Here is a 21,983-nt window from a genome sequence, read left to right as displayed (position 1 = left end):
GGTGGAAAAAAAAGCCACCAAAGGAAACCTGGTGGGTGGTGTTTACTACAGACCGCATACCAAGGGGAGGACATTGATGAAAGCACTCTGACTTGAACTACAGGAAGCATCACACTTGCAGGCCCTGATTCTGCAAGAGGATTTCAGCCACTGGAAATGATGATCTTTAAAAGTCCCTTCCAATGCAAACCATTCTGTGATTCCAAAACAACTTTCTTGTGCTTCAAGGGGCAGAAGACTGAGCTGTTCTTCTGCAGACCCAACAGCTGAGGTGTGAGGCAAACAGTTGCTCAGTGTGATAAAGCCAACGTCGGAGAGAGTTTGAAGATCTTGTTTGATTAGATATATAACTGGTACTGATTTTATTCTAGAATTATTTTGAGAATACTTTGCAATACGTAGATAACGGCTGTAAATGCTGTGGAATGTGAACCAAAGAATCATAAAAATCATCTTATAAAAAGTACCAAAGAGTTTTGGGGTGTTTGAAGCCTGGTCACTTGTGCTTTGTGCTGAAGGGTATGAGGTGTTTTCCTGTTTCAAGCTGTTGACTTTAAATTCTCCAGGCATGTACTAATCAATGCCTAGCATATACAATTAGCTAATGCTCTTATCTGCAGTGTGGTACTTATCATGAGAGAGTGTGCTATATATTTAAAGGCTTTGATGGAATAATGCCTCTATCTGTTGTACTCAGTAAGTTTGTTTTTCTTTCTGAACAGGATACAAGGGAGCTTCCAGAAGTCAGTCAAGATGAATATGGTGAAGAGGATCATGGGCCGGCCACGGCAGGAGGAGTGTAGCCCCCAGGATAATGCGCTGGGCTTGATGCATCTGCGTCGCCTCTTCACAGAGCTCTGTCATCCTCCACGGCACATGACCCAGAAAGAACAAGAAGAAAAACTTTACATGATGTTGCCGGTTTTTAACAGGGTAAGATAGAGAATCTGCAAGAGGTGTTTTCTTCATTTGAACTGACTGCTCATATTTTTTATTCCCAAGACCTTTGGTTCTAGCACAACAGAAGCTTTTCTTTTCAGTTTTCCTCTTCTCCTCACATAGTGTTGTGTTAGTGGATAAACCTGCTGTTGGAGATTTCCTTCTATTACCTCTTTTTCTGAAGTACAATCCACAGTTGCATGTAGACCATCACAGAGTTTTTCTGCAGAGCTTGCTATTTCAGTCATCTGATTTCCAACCTAAACCTACTTGTAGCAAGTTTATACCCATTTGTTTGTGTGACGGCAATGTCCTTGAGTCTAAATAACTCTTCTCCCTTCTTTGCATTTATTGTACTGATGCATATTTAGAGATAACAATCATAATATCTCCTGTCAGACTTGGTTTTGCTAGGCTACAAGCTGAACAGTTTTAATCTCCTCTTGTGATTAATTCTCTGTATTCTCATCGCCCTTGTTATCCCTTTTCCTATGTATTGAGTATGAATTCCTCTTCTTGGACAAGGGGGATTTTGAACAAGCAATGTGGAGGGAAGATGTAATAGCCACTTGTACAATGCCATTCATATTTCACTACACCTTTGTGCTCAGGCACTGGGGTTTTGTTTGGAGGCAGGACTGTGACAACTGTCACTGGAACTAATAGGAGCTAAATCCTCCTGAGGTCTTATGTCACTCAGTTACTTTTGCCACTTCATTGTGAAAAGTAACTTTGGTAATTTTAGGGTCTTGAAAGAGCAGTAGGTACAGATCTAGCTTTCCTTTTTTTTTTTTGCCCCTGCTGTGACCTGAACCCTTGCTCCTGAAGCTCCTCTTGGGTGATGGATTATGGTATACGCGACTGTGGAGAACTGGAATCATCAAAAAACTAAAATGCAAAACATTGATAGGAAAATCACCTCAGCTTTCTCTTTTTCAGATTGTTGTTTTGTTGAAAGTATGGCTTATGATGGTGTTAGACATTGAACTGCTTACATGCTGTGTAGAAAAATTAATCCTAGTCAAGGTATAGTATTAATAGGATTTCCAGTCTACTAGGTAGCATACTTAGTGAATAGATCCCCTAAATGTCATTCCATTGCCCTAGGTCTTATTCCTAGTTCTACTGGTAACCTGTTGTGTGGGTTTGGGAGAAGAAAGATCAGTTCATCTGCTTCCTTGTTAATTTATCTGCTTGGATTGTATGCCCTTTAGTTATGGATTTTCTTAATTGTTTTTACAAATTAGCACAATGGAATCTTAATCTTGTCTTGAGCCTGTGAGGGTTATTTTGGTGCACTTATGCTTAGAAATCTCCCTCTGGTGGTTACAGGTGGCTGATGCTTCTGGAAAAGGGAACGTACCCACTACAGCTGCTTCTGCACTTAGTTGTAATCTGCGAGTGGAGAAGAAATTTTTTCCTGGCCCTTGTGGTAGTTACTTGCAGTAGCATTGTATCTATAGAAATAACAATTGGTGATATAACTGGGATTAAGAAAAACTAATGGAGCAATGCATATCCTATTTCTGTACAGTAGTCTTTTCTTAGACTTTGATTAGACTTCTGAGATAAAAAAGAACAGTTAAGTTTTAATTTCTCTGTTGTTTTTCCCCCTTTCTTTCTTACTACACTTTTTCCTCTACAACACTTGCTGACTTCTTCCTATTTCTTGGTCCCTCCACTTCACTCTTTTTGAAGCCTAGTTGCAGTTGCCTCATGTCTTTGCACCATTTGTTCTCTCTCACTGTCCTTGATTCAGCTTGTGTGTGGAAGCATTCTGAAAAATGAACCAGTTTTCTTCTTACTCTGTCAAAAACAGCTCTTGCGTAATTACTCTCAGGTACCATTTAGATTTCTTGAGAAGATAAAGTGTTTCTGCGATTTCCATCTGTGTGAATACATCTTGGCTGCTCTTTTCTCCTAGATCCCAGTTTTTCCCTTGTTTATTCTGTTCTTTACAGAATCTATCTAACTTTGTGGATAAACTCTTTTCCCTTCTCTAAATCCTAGAGACTCTTTTGTTCTCTTCTTTACTGAGGTGAACTTGATGCTAAAGACACACATTTTTCTGTGCTTGCCAAATGTTTTGCTTTTGGATCTCACCTGTGGTTGTGTCTTTTCCTCTTCCCTTGTTTCCTTGTCTGGTTTTAACATCGCTATCCTCAAATTCTGGCTGTTTTTAATCTGTGACCTTCTTGCAGTTGTCCTCCTTTCCACAAATACAGACTGTTGCCAGATGTTGTCACTTCAGTTCCCTACCCCTGTAAAATCTGAATCGTAGTCTGGCACATTGAGGGAAGCATGTATTGTTTGTGCTCTTCCACCTTGTTTCTTGCAGTCCTTGATAACCATTATCAGTCATCAACAAACTGTTAGTGTAGCACAAATAAAACTGTTTTCTCTTGGTCAGTCAGGTCTCATCTGTCCTGGCCTGAGACAGGGATTTTTTTCCTTGCATTTCATGTAGATGTGTTCTTGTCTTCCTGCATTCAAGAGGCAATTGTGATGTCGTCTATTTATTTCTACTTCCACAGTTTACCTTTTTAGGTTCCTGGTTAATGCCACCTTCTTCTTTTGATGCTTACATATAGACCCTGTTGTGGCTTCCTTGGGTTATCTAGTTTTGTGTCTTCTAGAGCGTCAACTGTCTGTGGTATAGCTTGTTTTGGAACAATCCTGCTGGCTAAGTAAATCTGCGAGTTAGAGTAAGAAAAACTCTGAAATCGATTGGAATAAAAAATGGAATGGGAGAAATATTTTGTTTTCTGAAGGGTCTTATATGAGATTTTCCGTGGGAGATATGGTAAATCTTGGTTCATTCTAAATTCTGAGATGACTTTACTCTAAGACCTGCTTTTGCTCACAGGAAACACTATAGCATTGCTAGAAGTTCCTTTTTAATAATTTTGTTGTTTCTCAAACATAGCCCTTAACTTAGCCTTAAAGACAGGGAACTGCTGGAGAGGGTCCAGCAAAGGGCAACAAAGATGATTAGGGGACTGGAGCACCTTTCTTATGAGGAAAGGCTGAGGGACTTGGGTCTCTTTAGTCTAGAGAAAAGAAGATTGAGGGGGGATCTTATTAATACATACAAATACTTAATGGGAGGATGCCAGGGGGATGGGAGTAGTCTTTTTTCAGTGGCGCCCAGTGATAGGATGAGGGGTAATGGGCATAAACTTGAACATAGGAAGTTCCATCTTAACATGAGAAGGAACTTCTTTACTTTGAGGGTAGTGGAGCACTGGAACAGGCTGCCCAGAGAGGTGGTGGAGTCTCCCACTCTGGAGACATTCAAAACCCGCCTGGACGCTGTCCTGTGTAACGTGCTGTAGGTGACCCTGCTCTGGCAGGGGGGTTGGACTAGATGATCTCCAGAGGTCCCTTCCAACCCTAACAATTCTGTGAATTCTGTGAACTGAGAACTTGAAACATTTGCAGCTAATAACTGGATTCAAATTTAGACGCTGAATCCCTCAGTTACTTTGCATAATTATCTGTATTCTGTTTAAGTCAGATTGAGTACTTTTTGTGTTACTGCCTTATGCAAAGTCCATGAATGGTGTACCATAGAAGCATTATCTGTTACAAGATTAGGATGTCTGTGTTGGGAGAAGAAAATTCAGAATAAATTGTGGAGCTCAGATGAAGAGTTCCGTACCACACCTTGATTTGTACTTCAGAATGTCTGTTGTACAGAGTAGTGAGCTGTTGGAAGTGGGAGCTGCATGTGTTTGACTGGAAGCAGGAGGCGGGGGGGAGTTAGTTTTGGGGTGGGGTGAGGGGGGTGTGTGTGTGTGTGTCTTCCGGAAGAAGCATGATTTTTACTGAATGCGGAGTGAGGAAGGTAAGCCTTCCCGTAGGCACCCAAGTGGCCAGCAACAGGCAAACAGTTAAATAACCAGTGTATCCAGGAGCTCTTCTGAGGCTTTCTTGCTTAACCATGCATGAGGGTGGGGTTTGGAGTTTTTTTTGTTGTTGTTGTTTTTCTCTTCAGAGGTATCTGAATTTTGTGTGAAATGCAGTTCCATTTTCTTTCTGATATTTTGAGGATTGTTAATCAGTAAATGCAGAGGAACTAAAGCATTCTTAACTTTGGTTTATAAATACAGCATATCTCAAACATGCTGTAGTTTAAACCATCTTGCTAGTTCTGGTAATGAATGGGTTTACAGACCATTTCTGTTTCCTCATTGTTCAGGGAGGCTTATGAAATGATGAATCACATAGTAATGAAAAGCTAAATCGGTGCATAATTAACAAAAGATTGGCCTTCTGGAAGAGTACTCAAAAGGCTCCTTTTAGAGTTCAGCGCATTCGTGGAAGCATTGCTCTACTGGCACAGTAGTAACGCTTTTGCAGTATATGAAAAAAGTGCATGGAATGATGAAGAGGCTCGTCTTGAATAAATGGTACATTGTTTACATTTTCTTGAGAGAGCCTTGCTTTTCCTTATTGAAAAGATGATTTATCAGTAAAATGTTTTCATATCTTATTCCTGGTTTTTACTACCATCTTTAGTCAAAGAGTATATCAATATCCAATGTAGATGCTTGTTCTGCATAGTGCGTAGTTGATTATGGGGCAACTAATTAAAAAACAGTTCACCTCATTCAGCTTTGAGCTTGCTGCATTCCCTGGGATCTGCTGACAACTCTAGGCAAGCTCAGGACAGGTAACAGGGCTATTAGTTTTTCCTCTTTCCTTGGTCTGAGTCAAAGAGCTTTAAACAGTTAATGATGGCAAGATGCTCTGCCAATGTGCGTTCCAGTCTAGCTAATCTTGCTTAGGTTGTACCAGTGAACACGCAAGCCTCGAGGCCCTCTTCCCTTCTTATAGTCTTGTGGAGGCTCTCGGATGCACCAGGAGCTGATGCAGACAACTGCAATAGGAGGCCTTGTGAAGGGTTTAGGGAAATTTGGATAGTCTGTACTGGGACTGTTGCTCTGTAACCCAGATGAGGGGTGTTTTCTCGGTCTGTCAAAAACAGTTGTCTGCCTGTAATGGCTGGGCTCCTGATTGCTTTCTTTATTGATAAAGGTGGTTGAAATTTCCTGTATGAGAAATGCTTACGTTTCTGGTGAAAAATATTTTTATTGTGAGGAAACTGAGTGTTCAATTTCAATGTTGTATTTCTGGCTCTATTTCATTAGGACTTTGCAGTGCAAGTAGGCAGGAAAAATATTTTTGGCTGTTCTGTAATGTGCCAGAGCAACTAATACTAAGGGGAGCAAGAAGTCAAACTTAGACAAAGGTTATTCTTGTCTTCTGCCTTTTAAGTTTTCTTCAGTAACGTTGGAGTTCCAAGGTAAGTTGGTACCACAGTTATCTTGCATCCCTGTTGGCTGTAATATTGTGGATTTCATTAGATGTCCCTAGACTTGAGTCACCTCAGTCAAGTATGTCAGCAGCTCAGCTGAAAAAGTGTAACTGGGTCACCCAGGGAAAGGAGACAAGGGTGAAGCAGCTGTTGAGTCCAAATCAATTGTACTGCTGTAGATCGCATCCTTTTTCTGAGAGGCAAATATAACATGTTGAACTAAAGTTCTATTAGAAAAATACTGTAATCTTATATGCTTCCTGGCTCATTGGTGACACTCCTGCAAGTTATGTAAATAGCCATGAAGGAGAAAAATGTAAACAAGCGGAGAAGTATTGAGACTGTTCAGGTGCTTAGCGGGCTAAACAGTGCTGACATGTACCAGAATTTGGATTGCATGCTGTGTTAGATAATGAATATCGTGGTTTCACTATGACCATTTCAGTGTAAGGTTTACATCAGAAGTGTGGATGGAGATGTCTTTTTGTGTGCAGTCTTGAATGACAAGTAAATTACCTCAACAACTGGCAAATCCATTTTGAGATAATGTTGTGTTCCACAGCTTAGTGCAGTACCACAGAGTTAATGCATTTCTCCCTGTTAAATGTGAGTCAATAAAGGATTTAATAACCAAATTAATCATGAAGAATAAGTTACTAGAATAAAGTGACAATTTATAAAAAAAAATCCGTAGTAACTACTGCTGTTAGGTTCAGGAGGATCTCGAGAGTAAGGCCTTGGGATGCCAGCAACGTGGGAGGCTTCCTGGTATCATCAGTTAATTGAAGGAAGGCTTAGCAGGGCAGTTCTCCTTCTTAGTCCCCTCTAGAAGATTTTACACGCATTGTTCTATACATGCAGTTTACCGCTGTGGGATGTTTAGGTCCAGCAGATAGTAAAGGAGTTGATCTGAAAAACGGAAGTCATGTTGGAGAATTTGCTCTGGTATCTGGTCTTTACCCCATTATGTGTGATCTCAGTCTTTTGGGGCTCTCCAGGGTTTTCATCTTGCAAGAAATCTTGTGGTTCCCCTTCTCCCCTTCATTTATCAGATCTTACCTCCCTGAATGCAAACACTGTGAAAGCCAGTACAGTGATGGATAGTGCAGCAGGAAAACAAAAACTTGTAATCTCCATAGTAATACTCCTTCTTCACAAAGGAAGGTGGTAGTTTGTAGTGATCCTTGTAAACTGAATGACTTTTTGATGCATCCATTTTTCTCTTGTTTTAGGTGTTTGGAAATGCTCCTCCAAGTACAATGACAGAAAAATTTTCTGACCTGCTGCAGTTTACCACTCAAGTGTCACGATTGATGGTGACTGAAATTCGACGGAGAGCATCAAATAAGTCCACAGGTATTGCACGGGGCACAAGTTTGGGCTTTGTGAGATGTGCATCATGAATTTCAGATCAGTCAGAATACCATGAGCTGCCATCCACAGCAACTGTGCAGGCTCAGAAAATGAAGTCTTCACAGTGAAAAGGCATTGTCTTCTGTTTCTTTGGGCTTAGAGAGAGAAGGAGGAGGCTAGGGTTTTCTTCCCTTGGTTATGGAGAAAGCTGAGTTCCACAAACTTGACAACACATCAAAGAGAAAGGAGTAAGCTAAGTTGCGTCACCTACTAGTAGAAGCAGACCAAGAACATGCATGTGGACAGCTGCTGTATCTTGCCTGAGGTGCTTGTTGGTGGTGTGTTTTGTCCCTCGGATATGTTAACATTCCAAAAACATGCATTTTAAATTAGCTGTTGGTCTGGAAGCTAGTAAGATGTGAAAGTACAGTGAGTCCCACATAAGGACCAACACTGCCAGCCCTAGAAATATGGTAGTAGACCCTTATTTTGCTCTGTTAATTAAATGTCAAGGGGAAACCTGGGTCTGTTGAACCCTGAATGTGTCAGAACCTGACCATATATTGGGGGTTGCATAACTAAGGACAGTGCGCCAAGAAGGCATGTTTCATTAACTTTCCTCCTTGATTTCCTCTTCTGAAGAGGAGTGCTTCTGAGAAATGCCAAGTTTTTGTCGAGTTAATTTTAAGACCTGTGCTGGCTTCTTGGTTTGGATTTGGTGGTAAATAAGGAAATAGCGGGCTGGAAAAGGCTGTGCAAATTATTACGCATGAAGTCAGGAGTCACAAACTGTGCCAATTACAATTTCTTTCCATTTTAAGTAGAGTGACTAACAGGGAAACATTCCAGATGGCTAAACAGATACCGTAGACAAAACCTGTTCTCTATGGATAAGCAGGCGCAAAGTGTCTTTTCTTCGGGTATGTAGGGGAAATGAATGTCCAACAGTCGTGCTGGCAGAATGGTGGTGTTCGTTTGACCTTTTTTTTCTGGGGAACATCTGTTATGCCTGCTAGTCAGTTGGATTCTGCTAAGGATGGCCATTTTTGTGTGTTTATTACTTTAAGTCATACTTCTGCTTGTTGCTCCAAGACAATGCAGTTGTCATCCTTGAAACCTCACAAGTCAGAGGTAGATTTAGTTGTTGTCGCTCTTGGTTTTTGGAGGTTTTCTTATTTTTTACCTCACTTGGAAACTTAACTACAATGACTTAAAAGACAGTTAGGTACTCTTCTAAGCTTTAATGTAATGAGTACCAGTGTTTTTAATAAAACAGAAAGCAGTCATTTTTCCTCTGTTATCAAAATTGCTGTTACTTCGATGAGTAAACCCTTTTCAGACTTCAGTAAGACAGCCTGAGAGGTCTGTGTTCTGCAATTGCATTGTGACTCTTGGCAGGATCAGGGAGTTGCAGTTTGCTCTCCAGAAATGACCAATTAACAAGCTGTTAAAACTCATAGTTTGCAGACTTCTGTGTTAAACTGTTTAGAGCTATGTACATGTTTTGTGCGCTAGTGAAAAAAGTAATAGAAATTCTTGGCTTTTCAGAGTACGCTTTATGTTAAAAACAAAAACTTCCGTTCTTTTTGTGTACCAAAGAAAAAGATACATCATACCTTAATCGCTATTAACAGGTAATTATATCTCTTAGCACTTTTTTAAGAGTGAAAATCTTCAGTAACAACTATATGCAGGAAATGTCTCTGGTAATATCCAAGTGCAAATTGCCAATGGTGTGAAGCACTCCATTTAAGTCAACAAAATCGCTGAGCTTGTTTTAGAGACAAGCTTTCCATGTAGATGTTATTAAAAGTCAACTTTAGATAGTTAACAAAAGGGAAGAAATTTTACAAGAACACACTTTCTATCTATAAAATGTAAATTGTTGGCAGTATTTTACAGTTGAGAATGTAGTATGTTGAAATCGTACTTGTTGGTGTGTGTTTTGTTTGGGTGGTTGGTGGTTTTGGTTGGGTTTTTTTTCCCCCCTTTCTCTTTCCTTTCCTGCATCTCATAATAGAGCACAGGGCAACTTTTTTCATCAGGCTTTTGAGTATTTATGCTAATAGCTATGTGAGTAATGCCCGCCATTGTGGAGGCGTATCTCAGTTATTCTTGGCAGACTGTAGTAGTTTTCTCAGAACAGCGTTTCGTGATTCAGTAGTAACTGTGCCAGCACCCTATCTTAAGTAGTCTCTGAACATTGCCATTGTAGTTATGTGTTCAACTACAGTTTCAACTGTCTTGTTTCTCTAGTATGGATGTAACCTTGGAGTAAGAAAAACAAAGCAGTTAGAATTGAGTTAAATTATCTTGTACATTTAAGTCTTTGCTGTACAACAGTGATAACTTGCAGGTGACAGCGGCAACCCTACCTATGAGGCTTAGTGCATGGTTTCCCTTTTCCTGGGATATCTAGTCTGTTTTAGAAGATGGTGAGGTCATGGTTGAGATAGCTTTATATACTTGAGGTTGTTAGCTGCCAAATTTTCCACAAATAAATCCAATTTCATGTCTGAATTGATCAAAAAAGTTGTGGTAGTACTATGCTAAAATAGATGTCCAAACATCTATTTCTAGCTTAGTCTCAGTTCTGAAATGAACCTTTCTTTTGGGAGCTAGTCCATCTGGCTCAGGGCTGAAAAAGACTTCTTAAAATAGGGACAGGGAGAGCTGGAATCTTGGTAGAATAAATGTGGCTACTAATGGCTACTTCAGCTATTGAGGCTGGAGCAGAAGCAACAGTTTTACTTCATGTATTTTTCAAAAGTCTTTTTTTTTTTATGACTTCGTGTGTGCTGCTCTGTGTACATCACTCTTATTTTATATTCAGTTTACTTCTGTCTTGCTTCATTGATTTCAGTCAATATTTCTGTATTTCAATCAATATTTCCATATTTGCAAAATTCTCTGTATTTATTTGTCTCAGTATTTACTATTTAATGCTAAATTTATTTTTACCATACCAACAGTCTAGAGAGACTGTTTGGCTAATCCTTCCTACCTCCAGAAGCAACATTTTCAGTTACTGTTTATACCCTTTGAATCTTGTGGTGGTTTGGTTTTTTTGGGGTGGTTTTTTTGTTTGTTTGTTTGATTATTTTTTTCTCCCTCCCTTTCTTTTTCTTCCACTTAATGCCACTGATTTACTCAAACTCTTTCACCATTGAAAATGCTTTTAACATCTTTAGGTGTTTCTCGAACAGATCTGCTGAAACGCTATCATTGTCTCATCTTCATACCACTTTTGGAGATCAAATTGATAAACATTCATCGTCATAACATTTAACCATTGCAGAAAACTGCATCAGGGGGCTGTATTTGGCCTCTGACAATGCCTACCTTTATTCTTTTTAAAATTCCATTGATCTGCAAACTCTTATTGTTTGTTTTTACTGCAGTTTGCCTCTGTCACATCAGCAGAACTAATTTTATGTTTCTCTTAAATACGCAAGAGTTAAGTGTTACTTGTTCAAGTGCATCTTGCTTTTGGGGTAAGTTACAGGAAGCTTCTGATCTTCTACTAATAAGTAGCCTTTTGAGCTTTTCCCATAATGAAGTCTGACGTTTTCCTGATAGTGTTACTTTTGTCTCCTTCTCTTTGGAGATTTGAGGATCTTTCTTGCTAAAACAAGTGGACTTAGGGGCTGCTTTCATACTTTTTTTGTATGTTAGTTAACTTCTTTTGAGAAGAGAGTATATTGGAAGTGATCTCACATGCTGTGCCTACGTGTGTCTCATTTTTTTTGTTATATGTATGTTTTTCCCTGTCCTGTGGGTGACTTTGCTTTACAAGGTGATTCTGTTTTGAATTTATTGAAATCGCTCTGAAAGGGAAGCAGTGTCCTGTCAGCTACTCATCAGGAGTCAGTTCTGATCAATGGCTGCTATGTCTTGTTACTTTCGGTTAACCTTCACGTCATTTTTGATACTCTTTACCAGATCTTATGTAAGGCAAGCGTAGGGCAATATAGTGCCTTTCCAAGAGATCCTAGAAAGCCCACTCTTTTGTTGGCTTGGTTAGTGAGGCTAAATGCTGGCACAGTTTGAGTTGTTTATCTGTGGATGAGCAGCCCTCTGTTTCTGTACACTGCAAAGGCATCAGCCACTTCATATCTGCGGCTTGTGACGACAGCACTGCACTGTTCCTGATGATTGAAGGAAGACTTTTTGCCATCTCTTTTTTTGTTTGGGTTGATACTTCTCTCTTACTGTCTAGGCTGTTGGAACAATTCATATTGTTTAACTATAAGTTAAAGAATTTTAAACTCTAGGTTTGAAGACTAGAGACTGTATTTTCAGGCATTCCCTGTGAGAAGTAGTAGATACTTCTTGCAGGCTAGATTAGAGAAGGGGTCCTTGAGCTTGCTCCCCACCAACCCCTGACGCACCCACCCACCCATACTTCCCACTTGCACGCCTGCTCCTTTGGCATACACTGATATTTTTTCATTAATATTCCACTCTAGGATAAGAATAATCTATACAAAAGTCTGATGACACTATTATATGCTGTTTATGGTACTAGAACATCTAACTAAAACCATCGTGTCCTGAATTGGTCCCTAGTACTATTGCTATAGGCAATAGCGTTGCTTGTAACGCAGTGCTGCTTTTTGCTAGCAACCCGAATGGGTCTAATCCCATTGCTTTACATCTGCTTTTCTGAAGTCCGGGACGCAAAGCATCCATGTCCTCTCTTGCATACGAAGCGAGTTCTGGTGTGTTATTCAACCAAGTCTCTATCCCATATATACTGAATCCATACTGAAAAATCTGACTACTATGTGTAATCATGGTCATACTTATCCGTACATGCTTGACCAGTTGTCAAGATATGTGTGCTTACATTTTATTTTATAGGTTTTTCTCTTTGCTCTTTTGCCACTTTTACTAGCTGGCACATCCAAATCCTAGGTTTAGTGGTCTGTTCCGCAGAAGTTGAAGGGCTAAGGATGTCTGGGTGGGGCATACAGAGCATGTTACATTAAAAAGATGACTTGAGCACTTCAAAACCAGGGAAAAGGTACAAGAAATAAATTAAGATTAGTGCCAATGATAGAAATTAATCTTAAATGATAGTGCTATCAAATTTGCTCAGAGCAGATGACAAGAGAACTTCTTCCTGCACTTAAAATGCTGTCTGTGTTTTAGGTAATGCTTAATTAAGACTGACAGTTTTGAAACTGCTATTTATAGTGTTCAACTGCTATGCCATTTAGGATGCAAGCAGCATGACAGCTTTTTCAGAAGTGTATATTTAACCCTTGAGTCTCACTTTCAAAGATGGCTACAAGAGCCCCTGTTCCACAGGTGGATTTTGGAGACTATGCCCAAAGGAGGCTGTGCGCACCCTGTTTGGTACCAGTTTTACCTGTGTACAGTCAGAGGCTGATTGCCCAGCTCTGTCTGTGGTCAGACAGAAAGATAATGGGCCTACTAAATGGCACCTCATGCTGGGCTGGTTGGGGCACTGTCATTGTAGCAGCAATGTGTGCTTTAGACATGCTTGACACTCAGAATTTAGGAAAGTGACTTTTGCCAGGAATTCTGGCATTTTGCATATGCCTCTAGTGTAGGAACTATGGCTGTGGCATGGCTGTTGTGCTTTCGAAGTTGGTCTGCTCATACGTGCAACCATCCAGCCAATGTCGTCTTCTGATGGTTTTGGGAAACTAAGTGCCGGTTGGGTACTTCAGGTCAGCATGCTGGGAAGCTGCTGTATGTCTGCATTTGCGTGAGTTTTAAAAATTGCCTTACCTTTCATCTTGGTATTTCAGGCTTTGTTTTATCTCAGTCAGTCTCATGCAGGGATTTGGTAGGTGCCTCTCCTTACTTCAGCACCGGAATTGGAAAAGCCAGTGGTTTGTACAAATCCTGTTATGGGAATAAGGCTGCAAAACAAAACATAGGAAAATAGCCATTACACAACTGAACCAAATCTGGATTTTTACCTTAAATCTGTTTCTCCTTCATCTTTTTTCTAGGATTACGACTATAAAAGGGTTTCTGGGCTTTAGGGAAAAACACACCCTCTTTGCACTGGAAGGGAATGAAACTAACACCAGCATGAGTGATGTGAAATCCCTCTGAGTGAGACATCAAATAGATCTTTTTCTGTGTGAGAGAAAATCATAGAATAAGAGAGGTTTCTTGTCTGACTACCTGCTCACAGTCAAACTGACTGTGAGGTGGGACTAGGTTGTGCAGGGCTCAATCCTGTGTCTCTTGAAAACCTCCAAGGCTGGAGACAACACAGCCTCTCTGGGTCTTTTCAGTGCGTCTCTGTCCTCGGGGTGGGGGGAAAATTCAGCTTATATGCAGTCTGAAGCTCTCTTGGTTGTTGCCTTTCACCCTCCAGACATGTAGGGCTGTGAAGAGTCCTGCTCTGACTTCTCAGTAGCTCCCCTCATCTGAAAACTGCTGTTTGGTGCCCCTGAGGCTGTCCCCTCTCCCGTCTGAGCCAGCCCTGGTTCCTCAGTCTCTCCTCACAGGGCTGGTACTCCAGCCTACAAACATCTTGGTGGCCCTCGGATAAACTCCTGTTGATCATTGTCTTCCCTCTATTGGTTTGGGACAAACTGAACTCAGCATTCCACATGTGATGTAATGAGCATTCTGCGGAGGGGGGCATTCACTACTCCTCATGTACCAGCTGTCCTCCTATTGATAAAAGTGTTTCTTTACACCTTGATTTTTGTTACGTTGATTCACCAATATGCATTGTGGCTGATGGCTTTGGCTCGATCTGGTGGTAGTCTCTCTTGGAAAAAGTTAATGTAAGAAATGTAAAGCAGACAACTGTAGACATCTTCTAGGATCATCTACTTCATAGGTTTACTAGTCCGGCTCAGCGTACAGTTTTGTGCTCCAGAAAACTGTTTTTTCAGTGTAGTCAATGCTAGAAGTTTGATAAGTACTTTGCCATATAAAATGTGTTTACTTTAGAACAAACTCGGTCGCAGGTATGTGCTGGGGAATCTTGACAGCAGATGAAGTAAACAAACCAAGGTTAAAATTGGATTCTTCTGCTGATTTACTCCTCCATTAGTAATTCTTTTGTAATTCCTTTTTTAAACAATATTATGCACCTTCCTTTTCTGTCCTACTTTGACATTAAAAGCACAGAAGATGATTGATATGCAGTTATTAATGAAAAATGGCTTTCAATTTCCCTTAAGGGTAATGGACAGTCATCATGACTGGAGTTATAGATTTCTTAACATAAGTGTGTATTTAGACAGCAGTGAAATACAATTGCATTTTCTGTTGATTTATTTATTGAGGCTGATAGCTTGTTTATTAGGTTGAATGTTTATCTTTGGCTCTGACTGATATAGAGTAGCATCTTATTTCAGAAGTGGTCCCTGGATCATAAGAATTAGCCATAAGTTGTTAGCGTTTTCATTTTCAAAAAAATCTAGAATGGGGATGTGGTAATTGCTGATCTTAGTCTTAATTTTGCTTTTTATTCCTCTTTTATTCTTTTTGTCTTTCTGCACCTCTCCTTCCTTCCAGTCTTTTCCCGTTATCCTCTGTACTGTTGTTTCAGTGTAGTGCTTTTTTTCAGAGATTGAATATCATCTTTTCCCACTGAGACCACTAAGTGATGGTGATTTCATGTCTCTGGAAAAGAATATGTTGTATTTGATGAAGCCAAAATACTCAAAAGTTGTGGCATGTTACTGAAATCTGTCTGCTGGTTTAAAGGATGATGCGTGTCCTAAAAAAGTACTTCTTGCAGCCTTGCTAGTGTCAAAGCTAAGTGCGTGTGGAAGACTGGAATGTGTGTCTGGAGAGTGTAGGCCTAAGCCTACTTTTTTCGAGCAGTGCTGCAGAAGTGAATTCATGCTCGGCACTCGGGACTGCTGAGAGGACATGTTTCCTTCTGCAGACTGTCAGATTGAATTCTTACTGCATTTTTTTTTTTTTAACTGTTCCCCTACAGAGGCTGCAAGTCGTGCCATAGTCCAGTTTCTGGAGGTCAATCAAAGTGAAGAAGCAAGTAGAGGTTGGATGCTGCTTACCACAATCAATTTACTAGCTTCATCAGGACAGGTTAGTCTTGAAACAGCAAGGCTAAAAATAAATTCTGGGGTGGGAGAGACAAAAGCAATAAAATAATGAGCTTCATGAACATGCACTAAAAGATGTAACTGTGTTCTGCTTTCCGTGCTAAGATCCTTTTCCTGTTATACTGCCACAGAACTTCTGCTTTAGCTCCTTATGGTTTCAGTTGCCTAAAAAAAATCATCATTTTGGGACTCTAATTTATAACGTTCTTTTGAATTATGCAAGCAACTTTCATTGTTCCCCGAAGGCTTCTCTTGCATGCTGCTGCTTAGTGCTCCATGACATGCACACACGTTCAGCACCTAAATCACTCAAACTTGGGCTCCCCGTTCAAGGAGGGCAGCAGCAGTTGTGAAAACAGAAGCCAACAGCAGTGATGAGTGGGTGACATTGTGAATCTTTACTGCCTCGCTTCTGGTGCTGCCCTCCATCAGAGAGTCAGTCTCTGGCAATGTACTGGACAGCTGCGTGGTTTGTTCTTTCTCTCTAATTTGCCTTTATAATTTAGCACATCGTCCTATCTGTGTTTAGTATGTCACCAGCCTCCACCCCAGTTTGTCTTTTCTTCCCACTGATGCTTTCGTGCTTTCTACTACCTTGCTCCTTATGCCTGCTTTTACCTTCTTGCCAAGTGAGAGTATAAATTGAAGTCCTCCTCCCACTCCCATTTCTACTGCTACAAAGAATCTACAAAGAATAGATAGCTAATGAAGGCTTGGTTGAAGGTCTCATAATTAACTTGTTAAGCTTCTGTTGGCAGAGACTGCCAGGTTTTGTTTGTCCCGTGCAGTGACTGCTCTGAACTGTGGCTGTTAGTTGCTGTTGTCATGTAAATAAATTATGATCCTATTTTTAAGGTTACTGTTTAGGTAGGCATTCAGGAATAGATGGTGTATCTGTACTGCTGTGTGGACACTTCACCAAAGGTGTGACAAAGGAAAAAAACAACATTTGAGTCAACTGTGCTATAGGAGCGTGACTTTTTGAATATAGTCATATGCTGAACTGTTTTTTTGCTGTTTTCTTTTTCCCCAGAAAACTGTGGACTGCATGACTACAATGTCAGTGCCTTCCACACTTGTTAAATGTCTATATCTGTTTTTTGACCTTCCACATGTGCCTGAGGTAGTTGGAGGAGCACAGAATGAACTACCTCTCGCAGAGCGCCGAGCGCTACTACAGAAAGTCTTTGTACAGGTAAGAAAGGTAAAATAGGTCACGGAATTTGCAACAGAAATGGAAATGTTTCATGTGAGAAAAGTCCAGAAACTTTACTTGAACCAGGTTTTGCTCTTCCTTGATTCTTCACAAACTGATGGCTAAGAGTAAGGTGGATTTTCCTGCAAAGCACAGTTGAGGTGCTTTCCACTCCCCCTGTGGTTTTTGTCCTTGGCAAATATCTCCTCCACAAAAATGCATATAACTCTTCTATGCAGCCTCTTAAAAGGAGCAACATGTTGACTATTACTCTGTTTTAATCTAACTGGTCCTGGTCTTTGGTATCTTTGGCCATTACTGATTGAAATAGACGTAGTAAAAATGTCTATTAATCTTTGAATTAATTTAATGTATGCTATTTTCACTTTAATTCTGGAAATAAACCATTAATATGAAAACAAATAATTTAAATATGGGAACCATCAGAGCTTGCAGTTACTATTACAATTATCTCCCAGATTTCCCAGGGAGACCAGGGACTCTATCTGACCTGCTCCTGCTTTCTGAAGTTTCAGTTGGATATCTTGCAAAGTAATTCCCATACGTTCTCCTGATGAAACTTTTAGAAGGCGCTGAGAATTACTGTTAGAAAGAGTCAGTGGTCATACTAACAGTTCCCACGTGCAAATTGGATGCATCTGTGTAGGGCTATTGTAGGCATGTATGCAAAACCATAGAGGCCTGACGGCAATCACATCCTTCAGGGCTTTGAAGGCAATGCTAAGATTTGTAAGTATAACACTTGAGAGGCATTTTGGTACACTATAGAAATAAAGATGAGCCTTATTCCCACAATTACTAGCCACAATGTCTGCCCAGTAACAGTCACTATATGCGAATGTATCCATCTGCCTCTTTTTTGTCTTAGTACTGTAGGCTGTCTTCCAAAGCAGAAATCATGATGTGCTGTGAGCTATTTTTCAGAAATTGCTTTGCTGTGTTTCAGTTAGCAGAGTTAATGAATGATCAATGTTACCGCATAGGTTTTCCCCCAGTACATCACCACTCAGCAATTTTTCTGTCCCTCTTCAAGGGCTGTAAAGTGAATGGTGCTCTCAAATGAGCTGACTGGAATGGATGAGGTTTCAGATAGCTTCCAAACCTCCTCCTCCGATGCAGACAGCCTTGCAAAGTCTTCCTCCAGTTTTCTGAGGGGTAGCCTCAGTTTTTCCTGCATAAGACACAAAATGGACATTAGATGTCCTCAAAACATGTAGAAAAGGGAAAGCAGCGTAGTAACTTCAGTTGTGTGGCTGCGTTTTGTCTTGTTTATGATAACCTGGAAATTCAGATCCAGGTGCCAGTTATCCAGGTAGGTCTACACAGTTGCTGTAGCCTTTCCTCCCATGCTGTTTTGGCTGTTTTCGTTGGGCCAAGGTGTCTATGGATGCTGCTCTGCCGACAAACCAGCCTTTTCCTGCATTAGGAAGGCATACAACAGTTTGCTTCACAGAGCCTCTGCCCCACTGCAGCACTTAGGGAACTGGCAGATTCTCCAAGAATGGAATAATCTGGTATCCACACAAGTATGCTGTGTCAGCCTAAGAGATTTAAACTCTGCTGCTAATCTTTTGCTGGTCATTTTAAACTGAACTGGGACTTGAAATAATCATGTGTTGAATAACTTTGTCTTCAATTCAAATTCCAGAAACAAAGGGAAAACGACATGTTTCCTTTTTTAATGTATATGCTAAATGGAAGAATGTTTTTCCTGTTACTAAGTCTGGGCAAAACCAGCAATGATCAGGGTATTAATGCTAGATGTTTAATGACATTTCAGATCCTAGTAAAATTGTGCAGTTTCGTGTCCCCGGCGGAAGAACTGGCTCAAAAGGATGATCTTCAGCTTCTATTCAGTGCAATAACCTCATGGTGCCCTCCCTATAATCTGCCTTGGAGGAAGAGTGCAGGGGAAGTACTAATGACCATATCGCGTCACGGCCTTAGTGTCAATGTAGTGAAATACATTCACGGTATGTGTCTTTATCCAATATTATTTATTGGGCTTTTTTCTGATCATCTTTCACAGTTTTCTTAGTTAGGAAATAGGCACGAAAATAATAGATCAAGGAAAGCTTCCAGGCTTTTTGTTTGGACATGTAAGTATTTACATACAGGTAAAAGTTCAGAGCACTTGTTTAATGAGACATGTCTTTGTAGCTGAGTCTGCCTCATCTACATTTCAATTTAACATTGGAGGATACAGTTTCCCCTCGTGTTTTGATGTGGACTTTATGATGACCAAAAGGGAAGGCTTTAAGTACCATTGGTAACTGCCTTATTGAAAAATATTCACTGGGAAGATGCATAAGTTTGCAATTCTGGCTGTGAGCATTATTTTTTAACAGGTGTCAGTTTGTTTTCAGTCCTGTGCTTGAATTAGCAGCCCCTTGTAGAGGCAAGCTAGCAGTGCCCTGTTTACAGCTGCTTGGCTGGGTGCCGCTCTAACTAGTGATAGAAGTGTAGGGATGTCTTAGCAAGCCACAGGAAGAGCAACCAGCTCCGTATGTTCTGCTGACAAAGTTTGAGCTCTTAGAAGCCCATGAAAGCTGCTGCCCTGCAGTAAATACCGGTGCATCACGCAAACTGGGGAGGGCTAATTTGGGTGTGCTGAGAGAAGATTCTCCCAGACATCTGGCTTTTGCGGGAAGAGGCTGGGTGAGACTTATAACCACCACCGATTTGCAGTGTACTCTCCCATTATCCATGACATTGGGGGTGGCGTACCCTGATAACAGCAAAACCTGTGTAATGCAGGCACTAGGACGTGCTTGAGGGAGCATGGTGTGTGAGCGCAGAAACACTTGAGTGCAAACCTGCAAGTGCTGATTGATGGAGCAGCCAACTGGCTTCCTCCCCTGTGATCCAGCCCAGCTTCCCTGCAGGGTCCCCAGCCCAAGGGTGTTTTCCATAGTGCCTGGCCCAGGGAGGCTCTCCTTTGCTTGGCTGAGACCCACATCTATGCCTGAAGGAGTTGGTCTCTCAGTACTGGTGCTCCTAGGAAGCTTACATGTAGCCTGTCCTAGAGCCTGTGTCACAGCCAGATGGGAAGAGCCTGGCTGCTGGATGGGTTTGCAGCCCCAAATTTTCCCTGTTGGCTGATTGACTAGATTGCTGACCATTCAGCCAGCCTGTGTGTCTTCTGCCGGGCCCTTGTCTTCCTCACCTTGCCATACAGCTTACAGATTGCAGGTTTTGTTCATCCTTGAAGGCCAAAATAAAATCATCTCATGGACTGAATCCAGCCTGCCAGCCACAAAATGACTGAAGCAGCCAGAATCATTCTATTTTATCTCCTGTCCTTTTTTGAGACAGATATCATCTTAACTGTTTCAGGCATGGAAACTGTAGCGTACAGGGGTATTTCTGTAGCTGGTTACAGATTTTGGTAGCTAATATAAGAAGTACTTTATTCATCATGTATCTTTACAAGGGACTGGTTGCCGTCTGCTTAGCAAGGGCAGCTGCCAAGCTGGTTCATGACAAAGAATTTGCGAGAGCAAAGCGAGATGCTAACTGGTGTTTGCATCGGTTAGAAGAGGATGTTAGCTTCCTTATATTGCATTAATTTAAAATTGCATGGATGTTCAGGTATGTAGGATTTGAGGTAGGAAAATCGGTACAATCTGCTTCTGATATTATATTTGGGGCTTCTAGACTGTAGGACCACATAGAAGCATTTGTAGTTTTTAAATTCGAACGACTGTTGAAGTGAACCTTACCATACATTTTAGCAGCACTGTAGGACCACATAGAAGCATTTGTAGGTTTTAAATTCGAATGACTGTTGAAGTGAACTAACATCCTTACCATACATTTTAGCAGCGTACACCTACTGGAAAAAAACAAACCCTACAGTTTCCTCACACCCTGGAAAGCAAGTAGTTACAAGGCTCCAGAAAACCATTTTGACAGTTTATGAAATACCTCACCCTGCTCCCACATACTTCACAGAAGATTTCAGTCAGAGTTTTTTCTTGTGCTAGCAGCGTGTTTCCAATTCCAGTCAGAAAGATGTGAATGTGCAGTATCACTTGGAAGCACAGAATAGTCATTGGTTCAGTATTTTCAGATAGGACTTAAAAGGAGATAAGTATTTTGCCTGCATCTGTAACAGCCTTCTGGTGGGTTTTTGATGAATGTAGAAGGTGTATATGTATATGTGAAAATGTTATGAAGTGCAACGAAGAAAATAACTGAGTTTTGACTTTGTCATTTGGCATATTGCAGCTATTACCATCATTGTCTCTCTATGGGCTTGATCCACAGAGGAGCGAGGCTGGCATATCAAAAGATATTCAAGGTTCTTTAAAAAGTGCAATAAAATCTTAAAAAGAAAACCAGTTGGCATTCCGTCTCGCTTGTTGATTAAAAAAAACAACACCTGACTTAAGAGATAACAACATCTGTCAAGGGGGTCATCTCATATTCAGGGAAAAAAAGTTAAGACTTATCATATGCAAAGGAGCATTCTTTTACTATCTCATGCTTTGATTTGATCTCTGAGAAATTTTGTTATCAGTCTAGCTGGAGAGATTTGCACTTACCTTGCATGTGCTGCGAAGTTAAAATAGCAGATAATTGAAGGGGGCATCTTTAAAACAGGAGTGCAACCTAAAATCTGACTATAGATTTGGGAAAGCTTTTTGCAACCGACCAGTGAACTGATGGAGTGTGAGAGGTACGCAGAATGAGACAAGCTCTCTCTTTGATCAAGATTTATTGGGCCAGCAAATGGGCCAGCCAAAGAAGTGCTAACCAGAGTAGTTTAAGATGACTTTGTATGACTTTGTGTTTTAAAAGAAAAAAAGATGTTTTGGAATTATTTACAATTATCATATTTGTGTTTTTATTCTAGTGAGTTATCTGGTCAAACTTTTAATGTAAAAAACAGCATTTGTCTGTACAGTCTCCTCCTTACAAGAGTAAATATTATAACAGGGAGGAAGAGATTGGCAAAAAGAGGTTAGGGTTCAGATCCAAAGCCACTTGAGAATCCTACTCATCTTCAAGGGCTCTGTAGTACTAAATGTTATGTGATAAGAGATAGTTAAATAACAGTTACCTTATTGCTGTGATT

The 21,983-nt window shown here is 40.6% G+C and overlaps 1 protein-coding gene across 1 annotated transcript in view; it reads left to right on the top strand.

Moving 5' to 3' along the window:
• The first annotated feature begins 753 nt into the window (after positions 1-753).
• Positions 754-21,983, top strand: part of WDFY3 (WD repeat and FYVE domain containing 3) — a 117,052-nt gene continuing 95,822 nt past the window's right edge. The window contains exons 1-5 of the mRNA XM_009890740.1: positions 754-933; positions 7,492-7,615; positions 15,561-15,670; positions 16,721-16,882; positions 18,684-18,876. Coding sequence (XP_009889042.1) covers positions 754-933; positions 7,492-7,615; positions 15,561-15,670; positions 16,721-16,882; positions 18,684-18,876 — 769 coding nt within the window. The remainder of the gene's footprint in view (positions 934-7,491; positions 7,616-15,560; positions 15,671-16,720; positions 16,883-18,683; positions 18,877-21,983) is intronic.

This window comes from Charadrius vociferus, unplaced genomic scaffold (assembly GCF_000708025.1).
Source record: "Charadrius vociferus isolate BGI_N301 unplaced genomic scaffold, ASM70802v2 scaffold178, whole genome shotgun sequence".
Classification (NCBI taxonomy): domain Eukaryota; kingdom Metazoa; phylum Chordata; class Aves; order Charadriiformes; family Charadriidae; genus Charadrius; species Charadrius vociferus.
This window is presented reverse-complemented; position numbering and strand designations above follow the sequence as displayed.